The 22326-nt window shown below is 39.0% G+C and overlaps 1 protein-coding gene across 1 annotated transcript in view; it reads right to left on the bottom strand.

Moving 5' to 3' along the window:
* The window catches only part of PAIP1 (poly(A) binding protein interacting protein 1), a 1589139-nt gene extending 1573274 nt beyond the window's left edge, over positions 1-15865 (bottom strand). Inside the window, exon 1 of the mRNA XM_044076930.1 lies at positions 15541-15865. Coding sequence (XP_043932865.1) covers positions 15541-15721 — 181 coding nt within the window. The 5' untranslated portion in view covers positions 15722-15865. The remainder of the gene's footprint in view (positions 1-15540) is intronic.
* Positions 15866-22326: the final 6461 nt, after the last annotated feature.

Genomic DNA, 22326 nt, shown 5'->3' with positions numbered 1-22326 from the left:
AGGTGTTTTTGTGGTACTGGTACATGTGTGTTGATTTTCACGCGTGTATGTGAATAGCTGGATAAAGGTGTTTGTAAGCAGGAGGGTGTATAAGTGAATTGAGAATGTAAAGAAATTTTTAGTCTATGGAAGGGGCTGCAGCAAGAATTGAGACATGTTACACAAGAGCTTCTCTCTCTTTTTGTATACTACAAATATAAAAATCAACACAAACCTCATATCCTTCTAATAATTGTTCGTTGGTTTCAAGTACCATTTCACAAAATATTTTTTTCTGAATAGAGACTTAATAAAAATAAAAAAAATCACTATTATATATGTACTGGTGTTATTAAATTGCCAATTTATTGTCTCCATTTCTTGTTTCTCTCTCTACCCTCTATCTCTCTTTTTCTTGGTTTTAAATTATGCAGGTTCCCTTTTTAGGTCTCTCTCCCGCTTATGTTCACTTTATGCACAGGTCAAGAAGTCCTATGAGCAGCACAACCACATTTCTTCCAAGTCAGAAACATTCACACTCTGCCTGTCCAAAGATGTCCTCACAGGCTTGATGCGGTGGCACTGGTCCTGTCGGCACCCTGACAAGCCACACAGACTGAGCTTCAGGACTTGGTTGAGGATGTGCTGGAAGAGATAGTGGAGAAAGTTTTGGCTACTTCAGGATACTCTTAAGCGATGCAAGACGCCATGGTCAGCTTCAACCACTGAGTCACCAAAGGCCTCCACCCCCCCCCCCAACATCAGGGTCTTCCTCTCCACCACTATCAAGCAGTGGAAATGTTTGAGGTCTGGTGAACGGGGTGTTCCAAGGAGGAATTCCTCTTAAACTCTCTCCTTCCTTAATCCTCTCTCCAACACCCTCTAACCAACATCCTACCAAACCTACCCTCTTATAGAAAAAGAGATTTGAAAAATGGGGGGGGGGGGCTGTCCCACGCCAAAAAACATAGAACGCCTCCTCTCCCACCTCCTCCAACATAACCTGTTGATGTATTCTTTCCATGTGACCCCCTTTGTTTTGTCTCCCCTTTTCAGTCTTTGCTATTTTCCTCATCACTCATTTAAAGAGCAAAACAGGTTGACCATACGAGGACACCATAAAAAAATATACAGAACCTCTTTAAAAAGTTATTGGTAATTGTGCACCAGTTGTCTTAAATATCAAGCACACAACAGCATTCAAAATACCCAAATACTTCCAAAATTATGAGCACTTAACATTTCTATGTAGTACTAGATCAACTTCACCAACTTCACACATTTCACACAAGTGGAAGATTCCTTGCAGCAGCTTTCGCATACACAGTTATCAAAAATATACTGTTGATAAATATCTTACATTTGTGTTTTGCATGTAGGTATAGCAGCACTCTTCACAAATAACCACTATGAAAGTGCAAACCTCTGGACTGTGAACACTACCCTTAGACTTTAATTTGGAAATTGTAAGTGCAAAAGTTTGTGCCGTTTTATTTTGGTCACCTGTTTTTGAATTTGCAAAACAAGAAATTCAAAGATGTACTGTGTATAATGCTTACCACAATGTCAGCACAAAGGAAGAAAGAATTACAGCTCTAGTGAGACCACAGCGCAAAGCTGGGACAGAAGTGTTTCATCATCAAGACCACGCATATCTAATTTGCACTAACTACTATTCAAAGGTCTCTGCAGTGTTATAAGGTTGACTGATATGAGCAAAGGTGTGATTAGGGTATTAAAAACAGTCCTTTTAAAAAGCATGGAATTCTAAAATGAGACTCTCAGCAAGCAACTATACAGTTCAAGATTTTTTTTTTTTTGGAATAACAGGAAACTTCAACATATTGCAAGCAAAGTTGTTTTACAGGTTTATAATAAGCTAATGACCACCAGGACCTTTATAAGCCTAGTCATGCAACCCAACCCAATTGTGTCCCCATGTACCTTGGATGTCTTATTAGGGGTTTGTTAGTTTGGAGATAGCTAAGGGCTTTGTGGGGGGGGGTATGTTAGTTAGGTAATATTTTACTTACTGTCCTGCCTCTGTCCAGTAGAGATATGGGGGCTAAGGCCAGAGGGTGAATTTATGATTTCCCATCCAATGGTCAAGGTTACATTTAAAGAGGATGTGGGATGAACTCTGTTTCACATAGATGGGGAGCCTATTCCATAGTGCAGAAATCCTTTGAGACACATTAAATCTATCTCACCACCATGTTCTACTTAAATCAATATCACAGGAAAATATTAAATCCTCCGATCTAGTGTTTAGAGTCTTTCATTTTGCAGATGTGCAACAAATACATCAGACCAGGATCTGAGGATGCCTTATATGCCAGGTACAGATCGACAATAAGTAACCTGTAGGAAACAGAGGATAGAGATACGGCCTTAAGGCGATCTGTGTAGGATAGTGTATTAATACTCTGCATTCTCCTGGTGAGGAATCTGTGTGGCATATACAGACCCACCATACACATTCTTTAATATTTTTAATTTTTTTTTAAATTTAAAATGTAATTAAACATTTGTTTAACGGGAAAGTCCAACATGCAGACTCCACACAGAAGGCACCCCAGCTTAGAAATGAACTGTTGAACCTCTTTCTGTGAAGTGACAATGCTACTGCTGCACCCCTGCGCTGTCCTTAACATAATTTCTCTTGCTTTAACTACCACCAATGTTCTTACAGATGGATGCTGAGACAGCTCTTGACCATAATAGCATTCACATCATCATTTTGCAAAACTGTTACCTAATTGAGGATGGTATAAATGTGACACTGCTTGTGGGGAAGCAACAAAGGGTGGCGACATAGTGGCTGATAGTACTGTAGCTTAGTGATGATGGTTTTTGCTTCAGAGCTCCAGGGTCTAGGAACTGAATCCTGACCTCTGACTACTGGTGTGTGTGTGTGTGTGTGTGTGTGTGTGTGTGTGTGTGTGTGTGTGTGGGTTCTCTCTGTATCTACATTATATGATGTTGTATCTGTTCCATTCATTTCTCAAAGGATGGTTTTGAATCCGATCTCTGATCTGACTTTGGCTGCTTTTAGACTTCAAGATCCACAGCTCAGGCTCCTCACCTACCCACAATCCCCTCCTGTCACTAGACTACCTCAGATACCATTTGCCACTCATAGTGAACAGACTTGGCCTGCTCAACTAAGGCTTGCCTTGGCGGAGTTATTTATTTTTCTACCTGCTGCTGTGGTATTTCGATACTTTTGATAGTAGTTAGTCTTCTTACTGTGAAAGTGTATCTTTCCTCGTGAGTTTTATAGCATCTCCCATTACCTACAAACAGTTTTCTTCCATTTGTCTCGCTCTTTTGGTGCCTTCTCACATCTGTTAGATTTTTAATATTGTTTTGAGTTTAAAAAAATGTCCATATGAAATCTCTCCCTTTTCATTTTTGATTGGCTTAATTATGTCGGACAACCATCAAGTTTCAAAAAGTGTCTCTCTCACAGCTACAGACTTTCGAATTCAGATGCACACCAAAAGTATGTTTACTGTTTGGGCACTGCCCACTTGGATGAGAACTGCTCCATATGTATGGCCTTTGGCCACTGAGCTGTTATTGAGTGCAGAAAAACTCATATTGAAGGGATGTCTCCTTCCTTCTGCAGGAGAATCTTCTAAATATGTTGCCTCTCATTTTGGAGCCTCCCAGTCTGGTAAAAAATAAATAAATCTTTTGACAAATCTAGAGGGAAGAAGAGTGGCAAGGGCAAGGAGACGAGCAAGAGCTCCCCTCACCACTCTCCATCTCCAGCCTCAAAAAAAAAAACTGTCGGATTCTAATCCCCCTTCAAATCTGACATCTGCAGGGCCCAGTACCCCTTCTTTGCCACAGCCAAGACGTTTGCCAAGACCACCCTCTCCCAGGCTGCATTCCCCTTTTCTTCAAGAGAGGCTGGTGCAAACAATCATCCAGACCTCCATCTACGTCTTCCTCCTTAAGGTCTGTCAATTCCCACTTACGAGATGGTGGACTTATTCTCAGACATAAAAAGAACCACATGTGATAGAACCAATACTAAAAAGAGAGATAAATATTTTGTTGCTCAAAAAGACAAATCAGAACTGGAACAAAAGCCCGACAGTGGACACCATGGAAGTAGAAGCAGCCACCTAAAAAGGAGCTTGCAGAGGAGAGCTCATCTGTCCATCCCATTAGGGAAGCAAGTCTACATTTCAGCTACCTTTGTAATAAGGCTGCTGAATTATTTGTCAATTATTACGGAAGGATCCAGAGAGATTTGACAAAGCAGCTCTCAAAATCTCTCTCTCTGGGTTCGTGTCTGCAGAGGACAAGAGTACTATGGACTCACAGCTGGCCACCCTTCAGTCCCTATCAAAATGTCTAGGAGTCTGTTATCCAGTGCAAATGAGAGCACTTCAGTAGCCACAAGTACAGGCATTCCCATAAGGAGAAGTGCTTGGACACACTTGTGTGGATCTGGGGAGCCCTTTAAGACATCCGTTGTCAATGACCCTTATGATGGTTCTACCTTTTTCAAGCCCAAGGTCAAAGACATGCTTTCCAGAAGTTAACAGGATGGGAAAACCCTTTCTTCCATAGGAATATGTTTTTCTACCCCAGAGGACCATCTCTGGAAATCAGAAAGGGGACGAGAAGCTGTGGTTCTGAAGTCTCAAGATGTCTCCTTGGACATTTCTGGAAATAGACCGCCTCACACACACCCGATGGTATGGGGGAATTCTAATTGTGGATATTGCTCTCATGCAGAGGAGGCCCTCAATAATAAAGGCTTTATGGGCTCCTGTCTCCAAGTGGTCCTTTTAGAGCTTGTGAACGGGTTTGCCTGACTGCTGCACTCTGAAAGCAGTCATGGGGCACTTATCGTTGCACCCAGAAGCCTTAACATCCATCCTTCACCAAAGATGTCTGGGTGCAGGCAATCACAACCAGAGGTAATTCCATTCCCTTTATTTGCTTTCCCCCACTACAAAAGATACTTCCCAATACTCCACACTCACAAAGAATGGCAGCAGCTATAGAAATAAAAAAGCAAACTAGTCCTCCAGAAGTCCCACCAGAACAACAAGGACTCCAAACTGACTCAAGATTCTTTTTAGTGTGGAAAATGAATGATTTTTATTGCGGATGGATAGGAGACACTGATTTCATACCAACATGTTTCAGACTGATAATGTTAAATAAAAAGACCATGTGCGCAACATCATTAAAAATCCAAGTATGAACAGACTGCATTACTAAATATTCTGACATGCACTATCAAAAGAAACATTCACTACAAGAATTTTAAAAGTACTGTACGGTAATATCCATTTTAAAACAATTATTTTTACAATGAGAATACTGATAAAGTGTTACATGTGTGCATTTAATTAAACTGCATTTAAAACTCTGGAAGCTGAAAGCAACATCTGTTTGGTTAACACAAGTATTTATCCAAAAAACAGTAAAGTCTTTTAAGTTTGATAAAGGAAAAGAATCAGACCTCCTGCTCAACACAGAGAAGTCTGAAAGTAAAGCTAACAGCATCCAAACTCTTAAAAATGTTACCAAAGTGTGTGAAATATAAATATAAATATGCTGAAAACCAGAATGCTCTCTTTACAGCCAAGCTGTTTACAATAATTTAAATCAAAACTGGCACAACTATATCTAACAAAATTTTGCACGTACTTAGCAAAGTGTCATCTCAATTAGCACACCTGCAATGATCAGAGACCTCTGGCACAGATAAGCAACATTTCTGTTTACTTCAGAGTACAAGATGGGGTTATGCAACTCAAAAGATCAACAAGCAACAAAGTGCATCATGTTACAATGTTGTTTATTGTAACATGACAACATTAGTGTAAATCAAATGGAGTACCTCTGGCTACTGTTCATGGCAGAGCCAAATAAATCCAGGTGGCCTTGGGAATGCGTCTAACAAACCTTTAGTCCAACTCCCAACTTTGACTTTTTTATGAAGGAAAAAAGTAAGACAGTAAAAGTCTATGTACAAACGTAAACATTTGTGTATTGTGTGCACCACATACAAATATAGACCCATTTTTAAATGCAGCAAAATAATTTGCTAGATGTAATGTTTATTTTGAACTGCATAGAAGGCAAGAAAATCAGCCATGTTCTCCGTGTGAAAGTTAAAAGTGCAAAATGAATAAAATGAAAAATCAGTGGATAATCTACTGTGTTACTGTGTGTACTCAAAACAGCTAAACAACCACTGCACATTTTCGATATGGTTGAAGCACAAAAAATATAATCAAATTTTAATATCCAACTCATGCTTCCAGTACTTTAATTATTTTACAATTATGTAACTAAAGTAAAAGCCAATCAACTACTGAAAATTTGGTTTACATATAGATTTGTAGTATGTGGAAGAAGTTGCTACTGTCCTGGAAACTGGCAAAAAGGAAAGTGCTACAGCCCAAGACCTGTTAATCACAGCTGAAAGCTGTCATGATTGTGTCTCATGCCTCAGCAAACACGGCATTTATCACAGAATAGTACTGAAGTGGTTTTACAGCATTGAATGCTGTAATGTGCAATGCTTCTGTGCCCCCCATTCTTCTTTGTGGGTCACAAGATACAACACATTTAAAAAAGGCTGGCTGCTTAGCTGTGCCAAGTGTGGGACAGCTTTTAAGGCTGAAAACACCCTACGCTCCTACACATTTTTCCTGCAAGTAGTGGCATGCTGGAGCAGCTAAAGCTCCACAAATTACAAATAATTATGGGCAGGTTTTTTCAATCACAACTACACGTAATGTATTCTTGATACACATGTGACGATTCACCTTTCATGCTTTGCTTCGCACTTGAGGTGAATTTCTTGACATCCATGTTTCAAACATGCAAGTTTGGTGTGATCAGAAACTTTGGTTATACTCTTCAGCATCTTCTATGCAAGACTAAGACTTCACTATAATGCAAGACTAAGACTTCACTATAACTCTTAAGTGTTTAACATAAAATAAAACTGACCTGATGGAGTGTGGCAATTCCTTTCTCCCATGATGTGAAATCATAATATGACAGTCTAGCCACAATTCTATTAATGGTTGGCTTATGTCTTCACTCACAATTGCAAAATTGCAGCACTGTTGTGAGTTAATGACTTCTCAGTTTTGCTCAGCTGACTGCAACTAAACAGTTGAGACTTTCATAGATCTTTGTCAAGCAACTTCTAATATTCCCTAGTGTCTTTAACAGCAGCACTTCACTAGTACTTAATAAAAGTACTTTATATGAAAAGCAGATCAGTTCCGTTGCAACACTGGCTAAAAAGAAAGATTTCCACAACTCTCTCTTTGGAAGATGTTTCAATTTAAACGGCAACAAGTTTGCATGACATTTTACTGACCGTAGCAAAGCACTCATGGGATGTAAAACTGGGTGATAATCAGTAAGAACTATAAAAAAGGCCAAAGTGTCCTCCTTGTCATTTAAGCAAAGACATATTCCTGCCTAAAAGAATGCAAGAACTGAAGAGGAAAAAATTTGATCTTTTATGATTAGTAGAGAAAAAGTGAGAATGAAAACGTAAACACAACAAAAGGTCTTTGGGTACTAAACCAGTGATATTAGGGGATAAGGAAAAGCTCTGTGATGAAGCTGCTCACAAAGGAAGACGGAATGGTCCTTTAGCCATTCAACACCACACTGAACCACTTAGCATTTAACAAGTGGATCTTCTTGTCATCTTTTTTTTTTCTTCTCATTTGTCAGCAATATTAAATTATATTTTCTTATTCAACACTCCAGTTAAGTGGGCTGGCCTTGGACCCCCCCCCCCCTTTCAGCCACAACCGTGGTCAAAGGCAGTACAGAAATAAAACCAAAACAAAGAAATATAAAGCCATACAAAATCTATTACATATTAAAATTCAGCAGACTAAACATATACCGAATATTAAATTTACACATTTTAGTCATTAAAATGGCAATGTTAAATAACAATTTTGCATAGCAATTCTGTTATTTACTTACTTTTATTGACCAGTTTAATTCCATTAGGGCTGTGCCCTGTTTTCAAGGGCACCCAATATGGTATTTATATAACTGAAATATGAGCAGGAAAGCAAAAAGAAATTCCCTATTCCTTTGTTAAAGTTCAAATGGCACTAAACAATACAACCAGACTTCCACCAACTCAGGCAGAATAAACCCTAGTCATATGACAAATTACAACCCTAGCAGTTCAAGAACAGGATACTAATCTCAACCTAGAATGTGGGAAAAGAACCCAAATGCCTTCTGATCTTTGAGGCATGAAAAGCTAAGTGTGTAATCTGAACCACTTGTAAATGCTGTGATTACAGAAAAATGCACTTTTTTAAATCTGTCTGTTCTGACTACAATGAGCCTTTATGCACTACAAAAAAAGGAATGATATAATCTCAGCAAAAGATGCTCTGCAAGGAAGCTTCCTTCTTTATGATTAGCCCTGCTTCCTGGTGTAGGGATAAGAGATTCCTGACTATTTGCAGAGGAGGGCACCAAGGTCTCCTTTCAGGAGTGCTGGCAGAGTATAATAGAAAAAGTTTCTCTAGACTCTCTAAGTTGCGGGAGTCCTCTGCCACGGGGTGGGGGGGGGTAGCTATTATCAGGGCAAATTATCTTCAAGTGCGTCCTGTAAAGGACCCGGAGACTTCCTGTAACACATACCTATACCTCCCGATTAACTACTAGGAAAAAAAACATTGACGGGACAGAAAAGGGAGTGCCCACAGAAGATAGGGTGTTCATGTCCTTACCTGAGGGGCCAAGCCAAAGAGAATTGTCTAAGGTACCACTGATGAAAGATAACTTTAAAGACTAATCAATCATTGAGGCTCATCCAGGCATGTCTCCTGACCCACAGGCCTAGACACACCTTCTGCAGTATGCAAGATAAACATGGACAAATACGATAACGTCCGTAGGGTAGCCCGAGACAGACTACAGAGGATGACCATCAGCAACTGGTTCTAGAAAGTAAAATTAAAATAGTTCTTTAATCAAATCTGTTTGTAGCCTCTTAAAAGGTACTTTAGGATTGAACAGCTATGTAGGCAGCACAAGTGGGTAGGATTCCAAAAATAGGTTTTGGGTACCATGTAAGAGAAAAGATGTAACGGGGACCCCCCTCCCCCGTTACTCAGAATCAGAGCTTTAAAGAAAGAAATCTAAAAGGTATAAACCAAAAAAAAAAAAAAAAAAACTCTTAGATCTGGGTTCCAGACCTACTCTGGTCCAAAGATATGCAAAAAGAAAGTCAGGTATAGCTAAAAAGAGTAAATAAGAGTAACCTTCTTTTATCTAACTCCAAACCTCTTGGGGGGGGGGGGATTTCAGACCCAAGCTCTTCCGATCCAAACCCTTTAGAATCTCCTTTGCATCCTAAACCTTCAGCTCCGACCCAGATCTTAACTCCAGAGAAAAACTAGGTCTTTAAATCCAAAACCCTAGTGTTTCTTTGGGCCTTAAGTCCTCCCCTGACCTGACAGTTTTGCTGTCAATTCTTCACTGGATCCTAAGCCTTCGGATCTGACAGACAAATTTTATTCCACAGAATTTGAAAGCTTTCGCATCCAAAAACTTGGGATTCAAAACCTTTAGAACTTTCTTCAGATTCAAAGCCCTACTCAGATCCGACGGGCTTAGTTCCTGTGGTGATTAGTTACTCTCCTTCCAATTTTCCCTTCCCACTGTTTTTGAAATTTCTTATGGCTCAAATCCAGATGGGGGTCTTGCCAATTCTACTCTCATGGATTTGTGAGTACATCTGTTAAGTCAAATTTGCCCTCTGGCCTACCAGGCCAGTGTGCCCCTGACAGGTTTGGAATCCAATAAAAGAAAGGTACTCTAATTCACTCTTCAGATATACCTGACAGTTTCTTTTTAGATACCCTTGGATCAGAGTGGGTCTGGGACAGCAGGTCTAAGGGGTTTGGTTCAGTCCCAGCCTTGTACATCCATCCCTTCCCCTTGGAATCTCGACCACAAATTCCATTTTCCCCTTGGAGGATTAGATCCAGGGGCAGCCCCACCTTCTTTCCTTGGAAGCTCTGATTTTGAGTGAGTGGGGAAATTTTTCCTTGGTTACATCATTTTGCTCTAATATGTTTCGCAGGATCCAACTAGGATCCTACCCACTTGTACCACCATCACACAGTCTTTCAATCCTAAAGTACATTTTAAGAGGCTACAAACAGATTTGATTAAAGGACTATCCAATTTGTTTTCCAGAACCAAAACTGCTGAGGCTCAATTTTCAGTTGTTACAGAAATTTATGGGGAATACTTTTCTTTCTTGAGTAGAGCAGTATTAGGTAGAACCTTTCCCAGTTCCGATACATTCTGCCCTTGAATTTCTAGTGAGTTTATTTTAAAAGGGTGCTCGTTTATAGAATGTCTAACACAACCTTTTTCAAATTTCCATGTGGGGTTTCAGAATTCTTCCCTGGCTTCCTCTAAACTTTGCAAAGCATTTTTTAATGGTTCTCTTCTACTCAGACCTCCTTACAAAGATCCAATACTACCATGGAATTTAAAGTTGCTACAGCAAACCTTGACACAGTCTTCCTTTCAATCTAAAGTCAAATGTAAACTAAAAAACTCTTAACCTGGAATACTATCCCCTTTTAGTTGCATTTCTTTCACTGGAAAAAGTCAGATCTTCAAGCATTATATTCCAAGTCCCCATCTTTGATTTTCCACATGGATAATGACACTTCACATACCAATGCTTCCTCCCTACTTAGGGTAGTGTCAGAATCCAGCATTAACCAACCAATTAACCTGCCATTATTTTCCCAGACTTTGCAAATAAAGGAGAGTATATGCTGTGCTTACTAGATATTTATAGAGAATGGAATTTCGATACTTTTCCGTTAAACCCCTACTACTTCGCATTGCTGTGTTTTGGCAGTATTTCAGTAGCAGATTTTACTTAGACTGTTCATTTGTAAGAAGAAACGTAGTCTACGTGGGTGGACTTCACAGATTACAAAACAGAATACAACAAGACATTCTACTCTACTTTTAAGACTGTGCATGAGCTTCTTTCTACTCAACCAGTGTCATTCTCACAGGCAGCTGTGTGGTCCCAAATAACTCCATACCTCTCAACTGTCTAGCTTTTCGAAGAATGTCCAAAGTTTTATCTCATATTTTTGGTATGTTTCTCATACAAATTTGGATGTATGGCAAATCATTGAGGATTGAAGCTAGAACGGTTTCAGATGGTACACCATTCAGAAAATCATTGTTAATGCAAAAACTGCTGTTCTATCAAGTTTCTAAGTTTGTAACAGCAACATTTTAAAATTGTCTGTAGTTTGCGGGCATACATCTCCCTATTATTCAACTCACTCCTGCAGGCTGGACAGAAGGATCACTCGACAATAGATTGCCTGGTATTAAGAGATGTGGGCCAGCCTTAAGTAACTGTGAGTCAGCAAGCATTGTTTCTAATACAATAACTATTTCCCCAAATGGTATATGACACGTGTTATCTTTCTTTAAAATAAGACTGCAAGTAGACCGGCTAAAGATGAAAGTACCTGTACGGGAATACTCTCTGTGTAATCCCCCTTCAGATTATCTACGGTTTTACTCTTACTTACCAAGCAGAACCATAATGTCTCCTCCTCCACAGCCACTGGTGCCAAGCAGCAGTGCCCCATCAGCAATGCAAACTAGTAGTGGTAGGGATTTAAAAGAAAAAAATCCACCCACGTAGACTACGTTTCTTCTTACAAGTGAACGGCCTAAGTAAAATCCGCTACTGAAATACCGGCAAAACACAGCAGCCTAAAGTGGAACAGTTTCACGTTTCATACCTTTCAAAAAAAAATTGTTAATGCAAAACCTGCTGTTCTATCAACTCAGTTTGTAACAGCAACATTTTAAAACTGTCCCTATTTTGGGGGCATTAGTCTCCATAGTGGTAGAGGTTTAACGCAGATCATCACACCTCCCAGTCTGATGATGTACTGGTGGGAAACAAGTACTTGTGCGCTTAAGAGTAGCTCATTCCTTTATTTACAGCAGCTGGGCTTTACATACCCAGACTCAGTCAGAGAATGAAAGGGGTGAATTAATTTACAGGGAGAGCACAGTAAGAAATGTTAATGGAAAAGTACCGTTATTTCTACCTGCAGAGAACTAACAAATTAAGACGACAAATCAATTCTTGACTTCCTTTACACATCACAAAATGGGCAAACTGGTCACAAACTTTTTAACAAAGCAGTTGACAGACTATATTTTATTTGTTTGCACTAAATTGAATCTCCCCCTAACAAATCAATACAGGCTCATTCAACTACACCTATGACCACTTCCACTATAATCCAATCTAGACTATGCACGGACTTTTGTTATGGGGCCACTACTTGGTCAAATCCTCATACCTTTAATCACTCATTACAAAAAAGAGTCTCGAAGGCAAGAGAGGCCTTTGGTTAAATCATACTCAGAATATCCTTCATTAAAATCCGCCCAGGTATTTAGGTAGCTGGGGACTCTTGTCTGGCTTTATATTGGAACACTACCCCACCGGCATTTCTGCGCAGAAATGGGCATGGCAAATTTGATTGGCATGCGAAGGCTGTGTGACTCTGCATGCAAATCATGCCTGACTGACAAGGCATGCAGATTCGAAAGTGGAGTAATGAATATTCATAGTAAGTATTCATATCCTCATTGTACTGCAAGTTCTGCAGAAAACGGTCATTCTCTGAGAGTTATTCCATCTTATTAATTCTGTTTTTTTTTTCAGTTGTATTACGCAGAATCACATTATTAAACATTATTTAACAGAGTAACAGTCTCACTTCACAGCAGGTGCAAACTCTGTACTTACACTACGTTAATGTTTTTCTGCTGCACTTCTCTGGTACCATCGGCAGACATAATGATAATGAAAAGAAAATTAAAGCCAACAAGGCTACTCTTGATAGTTGTAGTATAATACAGTTTTGCAGTTGTACTGTAGTTTTACTGTTTTAGTATAGAACACTTTTCCTGGCCTGGTTATGTCATGCTTTAATTCTGTTTTATAATTATATATTAACACCCCCCCAGTAGTCTTTACTATTAATTTTACCTACTTACAGTATAGTCAACTGACTATTATCCAAGTACAGGGGGGGGGGGGGAGTGCTACCGTCTCCTTTCCCCAGTTCAACTCCTTTGCTTGCTATTGGGTACATTATAAATAATTATATAATTGAGGAGCATGGGAGGTACACTTCTACCCAGTGCTTTCAACTGCCCAGATTTTTGCCTCATATTTTAGGTCTTTCCCTAATGAAATGTATGTTTTTTCAGACAAATTCCGGAGGACTGAAGTCAGTAAATAGTGACATACACTTAAGTTGACTTGTAAACTTAATTTCCTTCAGAAAATGCGTGCTAACATGGTTTCCATTATTCTAGCAACTTTTTAAGTTTATAACAGCAATATTTAAAACTTGTCCCTATTTTGGGCCTTTGCCCAACCATTGCTTTAGGCTTTGTCCAGCTTTCTTATGCTAAGAGGTTGAGGGAATGCTTCTCTCCATACCTCTCAACTGTCCCCATTTTTTGCAGAAATGTCCAGATTTTTGCCTTATATTTTTAGTCTGTTCCTCATAAAATTTGTAGTTTTCTGTCAAATTGTTGAGGATTGAAGTTGCAAAACCTGTTATTCGAACAACTTTGTAAATTTATAAGAACATTTAAAATTTGTCCCTATGTATTAACCCTTCCCTCCAATAGTCTTTACTATACTTTTGCATAGTAATCCCTTTTGCAGGGGGGCAGGCCTCCCCCTGCACCCCATGTTTTTTGGGTTAAATTGCTCAGTTCTTCACAAACATTGCCAAACCCCCACAACTACCCTTTACTACGGTTTTCCACAGTGAAAGTAGAAGCTTGCATGTTTATATTGGCAATATATTTATATTTGCAATATTCTGCTAGAAAAAAATGGGAATGCCGATTAAAGTGGACTAGTTGAAATGAAACCATTCCATAGCTGCTTTTTAAAGTAATTAACAGTGACAGGTTTTCCACTAGCTTCTTTCTCTGTAGTTGCATGGAAATAACATATAAACAGTAAAAACACTTCGTTGGCAACTATTATGAATACACTACATATCAATGTTTAACTTTTACATATTCATTTGGCCGACAAGATGTCCGCTTATGTTTATTCAGAAGTAGACGAACACTAAACGTCACACAGAGGGCGTTGGGCGGAATTCGGGCGGTGTTTGCTACTGCACATCTGGTGGGGTAGTGTTCCAATACAAATTCTTCTGTCCCATACATTGAAAAAGAATGAAAATTCACATAATCAGATAAAGAAGTTATGTACTTACCATAACTTTCCATCTGTGCTGTCCATTTTCATTCTTAAGCTCCCCATCCTCCACCCCACTCCATTTATCATAATAGAATTCTGGATCAATGAAGTTCATGGGACAACTCTATGGCAATTCTTTATGGTCTTCATGTCAAGCTGCGAACAGGATCTGAAGGATGTTAGGGGGTTGTGCATTATGGGTAGGGAAGGAACTGAGCTGGAGTTTGTTGATGTCCACCAGATAGACTAATGGCCGAGCTGGATCTGTTGAGGAAGAATGATAGTCAGATCCACTGTTGTGCCACATTTGACAGTACCAGTGATATGCTCTATGGCACTGTCTTGTGAATAAAACAGCTGTAGACAAACGAAACTTGAGTGGCTCAACATGTGATAAAAAAGTAAACATTTCATAAAAGTAAAGAAAATACAAATGTTTGGGGAAAATAAGGTCACAGATGCAACAACTTTACACGAGGAATGGTAAACTGAGAAAAAGTTTCTGCAGTGAAAGATCTGGGTTACCACTAATTAAAATGATGATCATCACAACAATAAAAACAAACACGGTAGTGCTTTAACCTCCTTTTGCATGACCCTTTTTACCTCCAGATGCCCTTTCGCAAAAGTAAAGCTAGACAAAACAACTGACCTCACAGCCTGTAACAGAGGACTCCTTCTAGGGTGAAGATAGGAACACTGCTATGCGTCAAAGACCGTTTTGTATATCATGCCTTGCAAAACTAATGAAATGCACACTTGTATACATGAAGTCTGGTGGTAATGACAACTTCGACCTTTTTTTTTTTTTTTTTTAAATTGTTTTCAAGTTCACGTAATCAGTTTTGCACAGATGTATACTCTATGAAGATCTAAATTTATTACAAAATATAAATAAACTGCACGGGGTAGTACTTATCACAAAAACATTTATAACAATAAGCTGAGAAACAGGCGCTGTCAACTCTTATTCCACTGCAAAAACACCAAGCAACTAACATTTCATGCACAAGACTAACTTAAAAAAACTAACAAAATTTGAGATTCTGAACATGCTCCCCCATCTGTTTACAATCATGATCTCTCATGCCTTTAAGGATCACCATAACAGGACAACACTTCATTGCCGTAATAAGCTGACTGACAACCAGTCTCTCCATTTACACCAATGTATCTTAACATTCTCCCAGCGAATAAAAGAAAAATACAGACCCTACCTGATATGGTGCACTCTACGACAGGGGGTGTTGTCATTGGTGGTCTAAGCTTTGGTTGTGCCACACCAACAGCTCCTCTCATAGCCGGGATTCGACCACCTTCCTGTGGCCCCTGTCCACCACTACTGCCTCTACCCCGGCCTCGGCCTGCGCCAGGAGCCCTGTCAAAATTGTCTGCCATTTCTGCATCCGGAAGAAGCTACTTCTGCTAGTTATATCCCGTTCCAAACCGTTTTCCGACTTTTCAGTTTCACACGAAAACAATTTAAATAACAACCCTGTATCTTCTGATTCAGAACTTGCTCCACAAAGTCCCTCCCCACTTTCGTTGGTAACAAATGGCACAAACACAGTCAGCGACACCTGGAGGCGTGGAGGACCTGTGTAGTATTTGTCTGGGTTTGAATGCCACTTCGAAAAAGCTAACCGGGGTTAAGTAGTTTCTCATCACAGAGCCATTGTAGAGAACGATAGCTTTCAGCGGAGTTTCACATGTTTACAGACTTTTACAGAATTGTCTCTAATATGGCATTTATAAAATTAAAAATACTCAGTGCACTGGCAACCTTTTCTCAGTTTCATACCTCTCAAACTCTTAGAGCAAGAAATCTGGATAAAGCCATAAATGAAAGTGGGAAAAAGGCTCAAAAATAGGGGCAATTTTTAAATATTGCGCTTACAAACTCAGAAAGTTAATAGAATAACAGGATTTGCATTAGCATGACTTTTCTGAAGAATATGACGTTTGAAACTCAAATGTCTGCCATTATTTTCGAACACCAGTCTTTAATAATTTACCAGTAATTTGCCAGAAAAATCACAATTTTATGAAAACGGACCAAATCTGGACATTCTTTGAAAATATGTACGGTTAAAATTTATGCGTCACTGTGGTATAATTAAACTACCACTATAATAACTGCGCTGGATCCCGAGCCGCCAGGGAAATGTTAGGGAATCATCGCGCCTAGAGGTACTCGGGGATGTGAGTACTGCTGTACGCAAACATAGATTATCTCCATCTCAGCTATGATCACTGAAAGTGTATGAAGCTGTGTACGCTTCAATGAGTACTCACTCTATTTTCAATAATACAGCATTTATTATTTCTTGGTCACAGAGCACGAGATTCTTTTAAGTCTGGATTGGAAACATCTGTAGTTAGCTGCCTAGGTAAGGTCACATACTGTGGCTTTCGACCAGTCAGGAACAAATCTCAGTAGAACCAGGGACAAATTCAGAAATAATCAGTGGCGCTTTAAAAAAAATAGCACTATTAACCTGAGACAATGACAGAATAGGAGAATGTGAATTAATATATATTTTCCTGAAGTAAAATAAGTCTAATTATCGTCATTATTTCTTAAATGTAATCCATCACATTTTTTCACTGAAAGTCAGTAATTTTAGGAGAAATTTATTGGGACAAAGCGAAAATTTGAGTCAAAATCAGGGACAGTTGACAAGTAATTGATTGCAGGATATGTGTTAACTTTGGAAGCTAAAGCGTGCATACAAGCGAATGCAACTCTCCAAGTTTCTTAATGAAAATATTTAGACCTTAGCGTATGTTCTTGGAGCACCGCACTCTGTGTCAGGGGCAAATCCAGTAATAATCAGGGACAATCAGGAACACTTTCAAAATATTAGTACCATTAACTTGACTTGAGACATTGACAGAGTAAGATGATATGAATATACGTTTTCTGAAGTAAAATAAGTCTAATTTACCACATTTTCTCCAAAAGCCACCAGCTTTAGGAGGGCTTGAGAGGGACAGAGATAACATTTGAGTCAAAATCAGGGTCTTTTGAGAAAGAAGTATAACATGGAGATGTGAAAATATGATGGTTACTAAACTCTACCCTATTTCTGCCCACCGGATCCTCCCTCTTAAACTAACAGTACATATTATCACATAACCCTTACTATGACCAGCAACTTAGCTCAAGTGGTTACAAAACAAAACACTGCTCATCACACCCCATTTTATCCTCCTTAATGTAGAAAAGCAGACCTGTCTCTCAACATAAACTCTATAAAATGTTTTTTGGGGTGGGGGATGGCATAAACCTCAGAGACAAAAGATACACTGAGCCTAATACTTTACGATACACTCCCAGTCATGCTACAACTATTCTATCCATACTGCTTAACTGTCCAGATTTTCACAGAATGTCCAGATTTTTCCCTCATATGGAGTCTGTTCCTCATACAATTTGTGTTTTTCTGGATTTTTGAGGCAAATCAGGGAGGATTGAATTCACTAAATAATGACAGGCATTTGAGTTTCAGACTTCATCAGAAAATGCACGGCAACACAAAACCCTTTATTCTAACAACTTCCTAAGTGTATAAGAGCAATATTTAAAAACTAGCCCTATTTTTGGGGCTTTGTTCCCCCATTATTTCTGGCTTTGTTTAGATTTTCTGTGCTAAGAGGTTGAGAGCTACGATCCTATCCATCATCTTACCACACTTTTATTTCCACTCCCACAGCCTTGCATCACTCTACATCATCTCAAATGAACACTCACCATCACCATTTCTCTTTCATCTCATCTAATCTCTATACCACCTTTCACCATATAGTCTCTCCACAATAGCTTCTTTTAGCTTTAAACCTCCTCCAATACAACATTTCTTCAGGACAGTTAATTTGTTTCTCTACTATTTACATGTTCACTGTCATATGACACTTCTCAGTAGAAAGGGTGATGTTCATCTTAACCTCAGACCCATTCCCAGGGTGAGCCTGAAACTGGTCAGTATTGATCAGTGCAGTACCCTGATAAACAAATAGAAATAGAAATTGAAATAGAAATAAATAAATTCTACTATAAACCTTGTAACTTCCCCACCACTACTCCCTCTCCCATCTCCCAGTCATGTCCATATATGTCTTTCCTACACTACCTTAAGTTCCACAGCTTCAATCTGCAAAGCATATGTAACAAAAACTCTACTCTAAATGCTTGGATACAGTAAAAGAAACCAGATAATGTCATACTAACAGAAACAATAAAATCCGTCCGTCTATCTGGTATAGTATTCTCCAGCAAGAGTGACCCCCTCAACTGTGAATGTGGTGTTGCTCCTCTAATAAACTTTATATTAGTCCCTACCCAAAACAAATTCCAACATTTGCTAACACAGACATCATAGTATCAATTCTATATGTATAATTGACCTCTGTATCCCACCTAATCATAAAGAAAATATTTCCATAATTGAAGATAACTTATTCTGGGATGGCAACAGTCTCACTTATGAAATTATAATTGTCAGAAAAATATTCATTTTTATATATGTCTAATGCTTATTAGAAGCTAAAAGTGTTAACACATTTTCATTATATTTTATATACAGCTTAATTCTGTATGAAATTATAAGATGCTCTTTGAAACTGCAGTATGCTTTCTGAAACTTGCAAGATGCCACCTGACCTAGTAATTGCTAGCACAGCAAAATTCATGTTTATGCCTTTTGGAAATGTACTGAGAAGCAGGTGATTATCTGCTAGGTCAGGAAGTAATAAATGAAACAATACCATATTCTATAATGTTATGATTTTGAACAATCAGCTCTATTCGTGTTATGAGAATATGCACAGCTGCGGAAAAAAAGAGATACATAAGACAAAAGACTGCTTGAAGAATCTGTACTTGCTTTGTGCTCGAATTAGCTATAGTACCTTGAATAGAAACATAACATAGTGGGAAACTGTATCTAACCGGTGGTTACCAAGGCCACGTTGTTTTTCTTAGGAAGTTTTTCATAAAATTGATAGTGCAAGCAGAAAATTATGGATAAACAGCTGCTATGTAATGATGATGTTAAAACTTGTAATCTGTTAAGCCAGCTTGGTAGGCAATGTCTTGTTAGAAAGTGTATAAAGACGGACTTACTTCCTGATTTTAGTTAGACAAACTCTGTATTAGCACGTTTTTGTCTCCTTGCTGCAAGATTAAAGTGCCTTAACCTGAACCTACCATGTATTGATCATTTTTAAAGTTTATTTTTCCTATGACAGATTGGTCCTTCAGACCAGAAATCTCTCGCTCTAGCTCAGGTCAGATAGGCCCGGTGACATGAAACCGTACAGGGAAGAAGCCACATCAGTTCTTCTGCTTTGAAAAGACCTCCAACTGAATTGTCATTCAAAAGAGGCCAGCCACTGTTTCTGATCTGCGATTGGAGGACGAGTCAACAGTTCCGGTGAAATGATCAATCACGGAGGCTCAGGTAAGGAGGAATTTACCTTTTCTTTGTTTCAGATCAGGGACTTGTTACAGTATTTGTTTTTGTCAGGGAGATTTTTTTTTTGTAAATCAGGGACAAAAAAGATTGCTGTCTTGTCATAGATCAGGGAAACAGAATAGGTAGGCAGTTATTCTAGATAAACTGTGAAGAAGTGAAAATCGTGGTACCACGTGATAAAAAGGGTTACATAACAATTTCTAACTAAGTTAAGACAACATGGGAAATAAGTGCACAAAATGTTCCCGAGATCCGCCTTTAACCGAAGACGCGGAATATATGCAATTACAGTGTGTCGACAATGTTAGATACTATACAAAATAGGTTAATAAATACAAATTTGATGTCAAATTAGATAAACCTTCACTTATCAAACTTGTCAAACAACTTAAAACAGACGCAAAAGGTCAGATAAAAAAGCAACGTCAGTTAGAGTTTCTCAGGCACACAGGTGGCTTGAGGAAGCAAACCGCAGGGAACAAAAGAATAAAAATTCAAAAGCAATGTTTTTAGATAAGGAAGACAATAACTTGGTAATAGCATCGGCCCCTCCACCCCCTCCGCTTCCCTTATCAGAATATGAAGCGAGTGGACAAGCTGATCCACCTCCGCTATATCCAGCTGTCCCTGCAAAACCAAAACCGTTTGTCAGAGATCCTATCGAGACTAGGTCTCGAACACGCAACTTAAGTGGGGATATTGAATTGTATGAAATAAATAAAAATTCACAAGCTATGAGTGAAGAAGAGATATTTCCACTCATAGAAGTACCAAATCCACAGGCAGGACAGGACCCAACTCTTCTAGTATATAGACTGTGGACACCAGAAGACATCCGGAAAGCCACAGAGGGAATTCCCCATCCGAAAGTTAATTTTAGAAAATTCTTAGAAGACTTACAGGGCATGAGGTTAAGATACCATTTAAATGGAGAGGAAGTAGAGAAAGTAGTCAGACAAATCGTAGGTCCAGATTGGCACATGATCAGTGGCAACTGGAATCCCCGTGATGCAGAACATAGGCCACTCCCACATAGTAACGCAGAACTGGATAGAGTGAAAGGTCTGACAGACCAAATCTCTGAGAAATGGAAGCCTAGGGCTGACTGGACTTGCATTAATCAATGCATACAACAAGAAGGTGAAACTGTTGATAGATATTATGCCAGATTATTGGAGTGTTTTAATAACCATTGTGGAATGCAGGTACCTGAAGACCAAACACATGATTCCCCATATGAGCAGCTAAAGAATGCATTTTTGAAAGGCAGTATTGCACCCATTAGCAGCTTTATTACAAAACACATGGTAGATCATCGTACAAGTAGATTACAGTCATTACTTGAATATGCAAGACATGCCGAAAGGCATTTTAATAGCAAAAAGAAAAAGAAAACTCAAGTATTTGCAATAGAAGACGGATCAGAAGTCTTTGTAGTACAGACCAGGAAGAAGGGTAAGAAAAATGCCCAGGGAAACAAACAATCTGGTAAAAGATCAGAGGAGTTTGAAGAGAGAAAGAAAAGAGGTGAATGTTTTAAATGCAGAAAAAAGGGACATTTAGCAAGGGATTGCAGACAAAATAAAAAGGTAACCACAGAAGACAAGGAGGGTGAGGACTGACTATATGATAGTCAAGAATCACTAGAAAGGAATAATCAGGAAAAGACAAGTGCAAATGTGATAGAAGGAGTAGAGAATGTGATAGACGAAATAGAGGATGTGCATGAAATCACAGATAATGAAGAAAATGAAATTTTAGACTTGGCATTATTGAGCCTAGAGCTCTACTTAGCAGACACAAAACCAGAAGTTACACTTCTGGTAGAGGGGAGGGAAGTTAAATTCCTGTGTGACTCAGGGGCTTCATGGACCATGATACATCCTTCCAAACTACCAGAAAATTCAGAATCACTTGATTACATATTAGTGAAAGCAGCTAATGGGCAGCTGTATCGGGAGCCACTCTCCCACAACATAGCAATAACTGACCTTGTTTCAGGGATGACCCAGAAAAGCAAAATTGTTGTTTCTGCAAAATGCCCAGTAAATCTTTTGGGCAGAGATCTTATGCAGATATTTGGCAAAGCAGTAGTTCCAACTATGCAGGGTATGGAAGCACAGCGACAAATGGATACCTTTGTAATGCGACCGGAGGGTGAAACATTTTATTGGTACAGCCAGGACTTGGTTACAACTGGTCCAGGGGCAGTAACCGAAGAACTGATGAACCTAGCCATCAGTAAATCCCCCCTTCCTTGACACTGATAAACAGCATTTGTTGCATTGCACTCTATATTACTGTAGCAAACCAGGACTTGATAAAGAATATGAGCAAGAACTGTTTAGAAACCATGCTAACAGATTACAGATTAGTATTACGAAATCTGTACTGGGACACAGAAGGGAACAGTGTAGTAAGCTGTTCAATGCCCCAGGAATTCCTAGCGCTTTATAAATCTAATCGATTACCACATGTGAGTTTAACTAAAGATAAAAGTGTGAAGTGGGCAGACCTAGGAGAAAA

The sequence above is a fragment of the Protopterus annectens genome, chromosome 1.part1 (genome assembly GCF_019279795.1).
Source record: "Protopterus annectens isolate FY-2018-M chromosome 1.part1, PAN1.0, whole genome shotgun sequence".
NCBI classification, from domain to species: domain Eukaryota; kingdom Metazoa; phylum Chordata; order Ceratodontiformes; family Protopteridae; genus Protopterus; species Protopterus annectens.
Note: the sequence above shows the minus strand (reverse complement) of the source record. Positions and strands in the feature narration are given on the sequence as shown.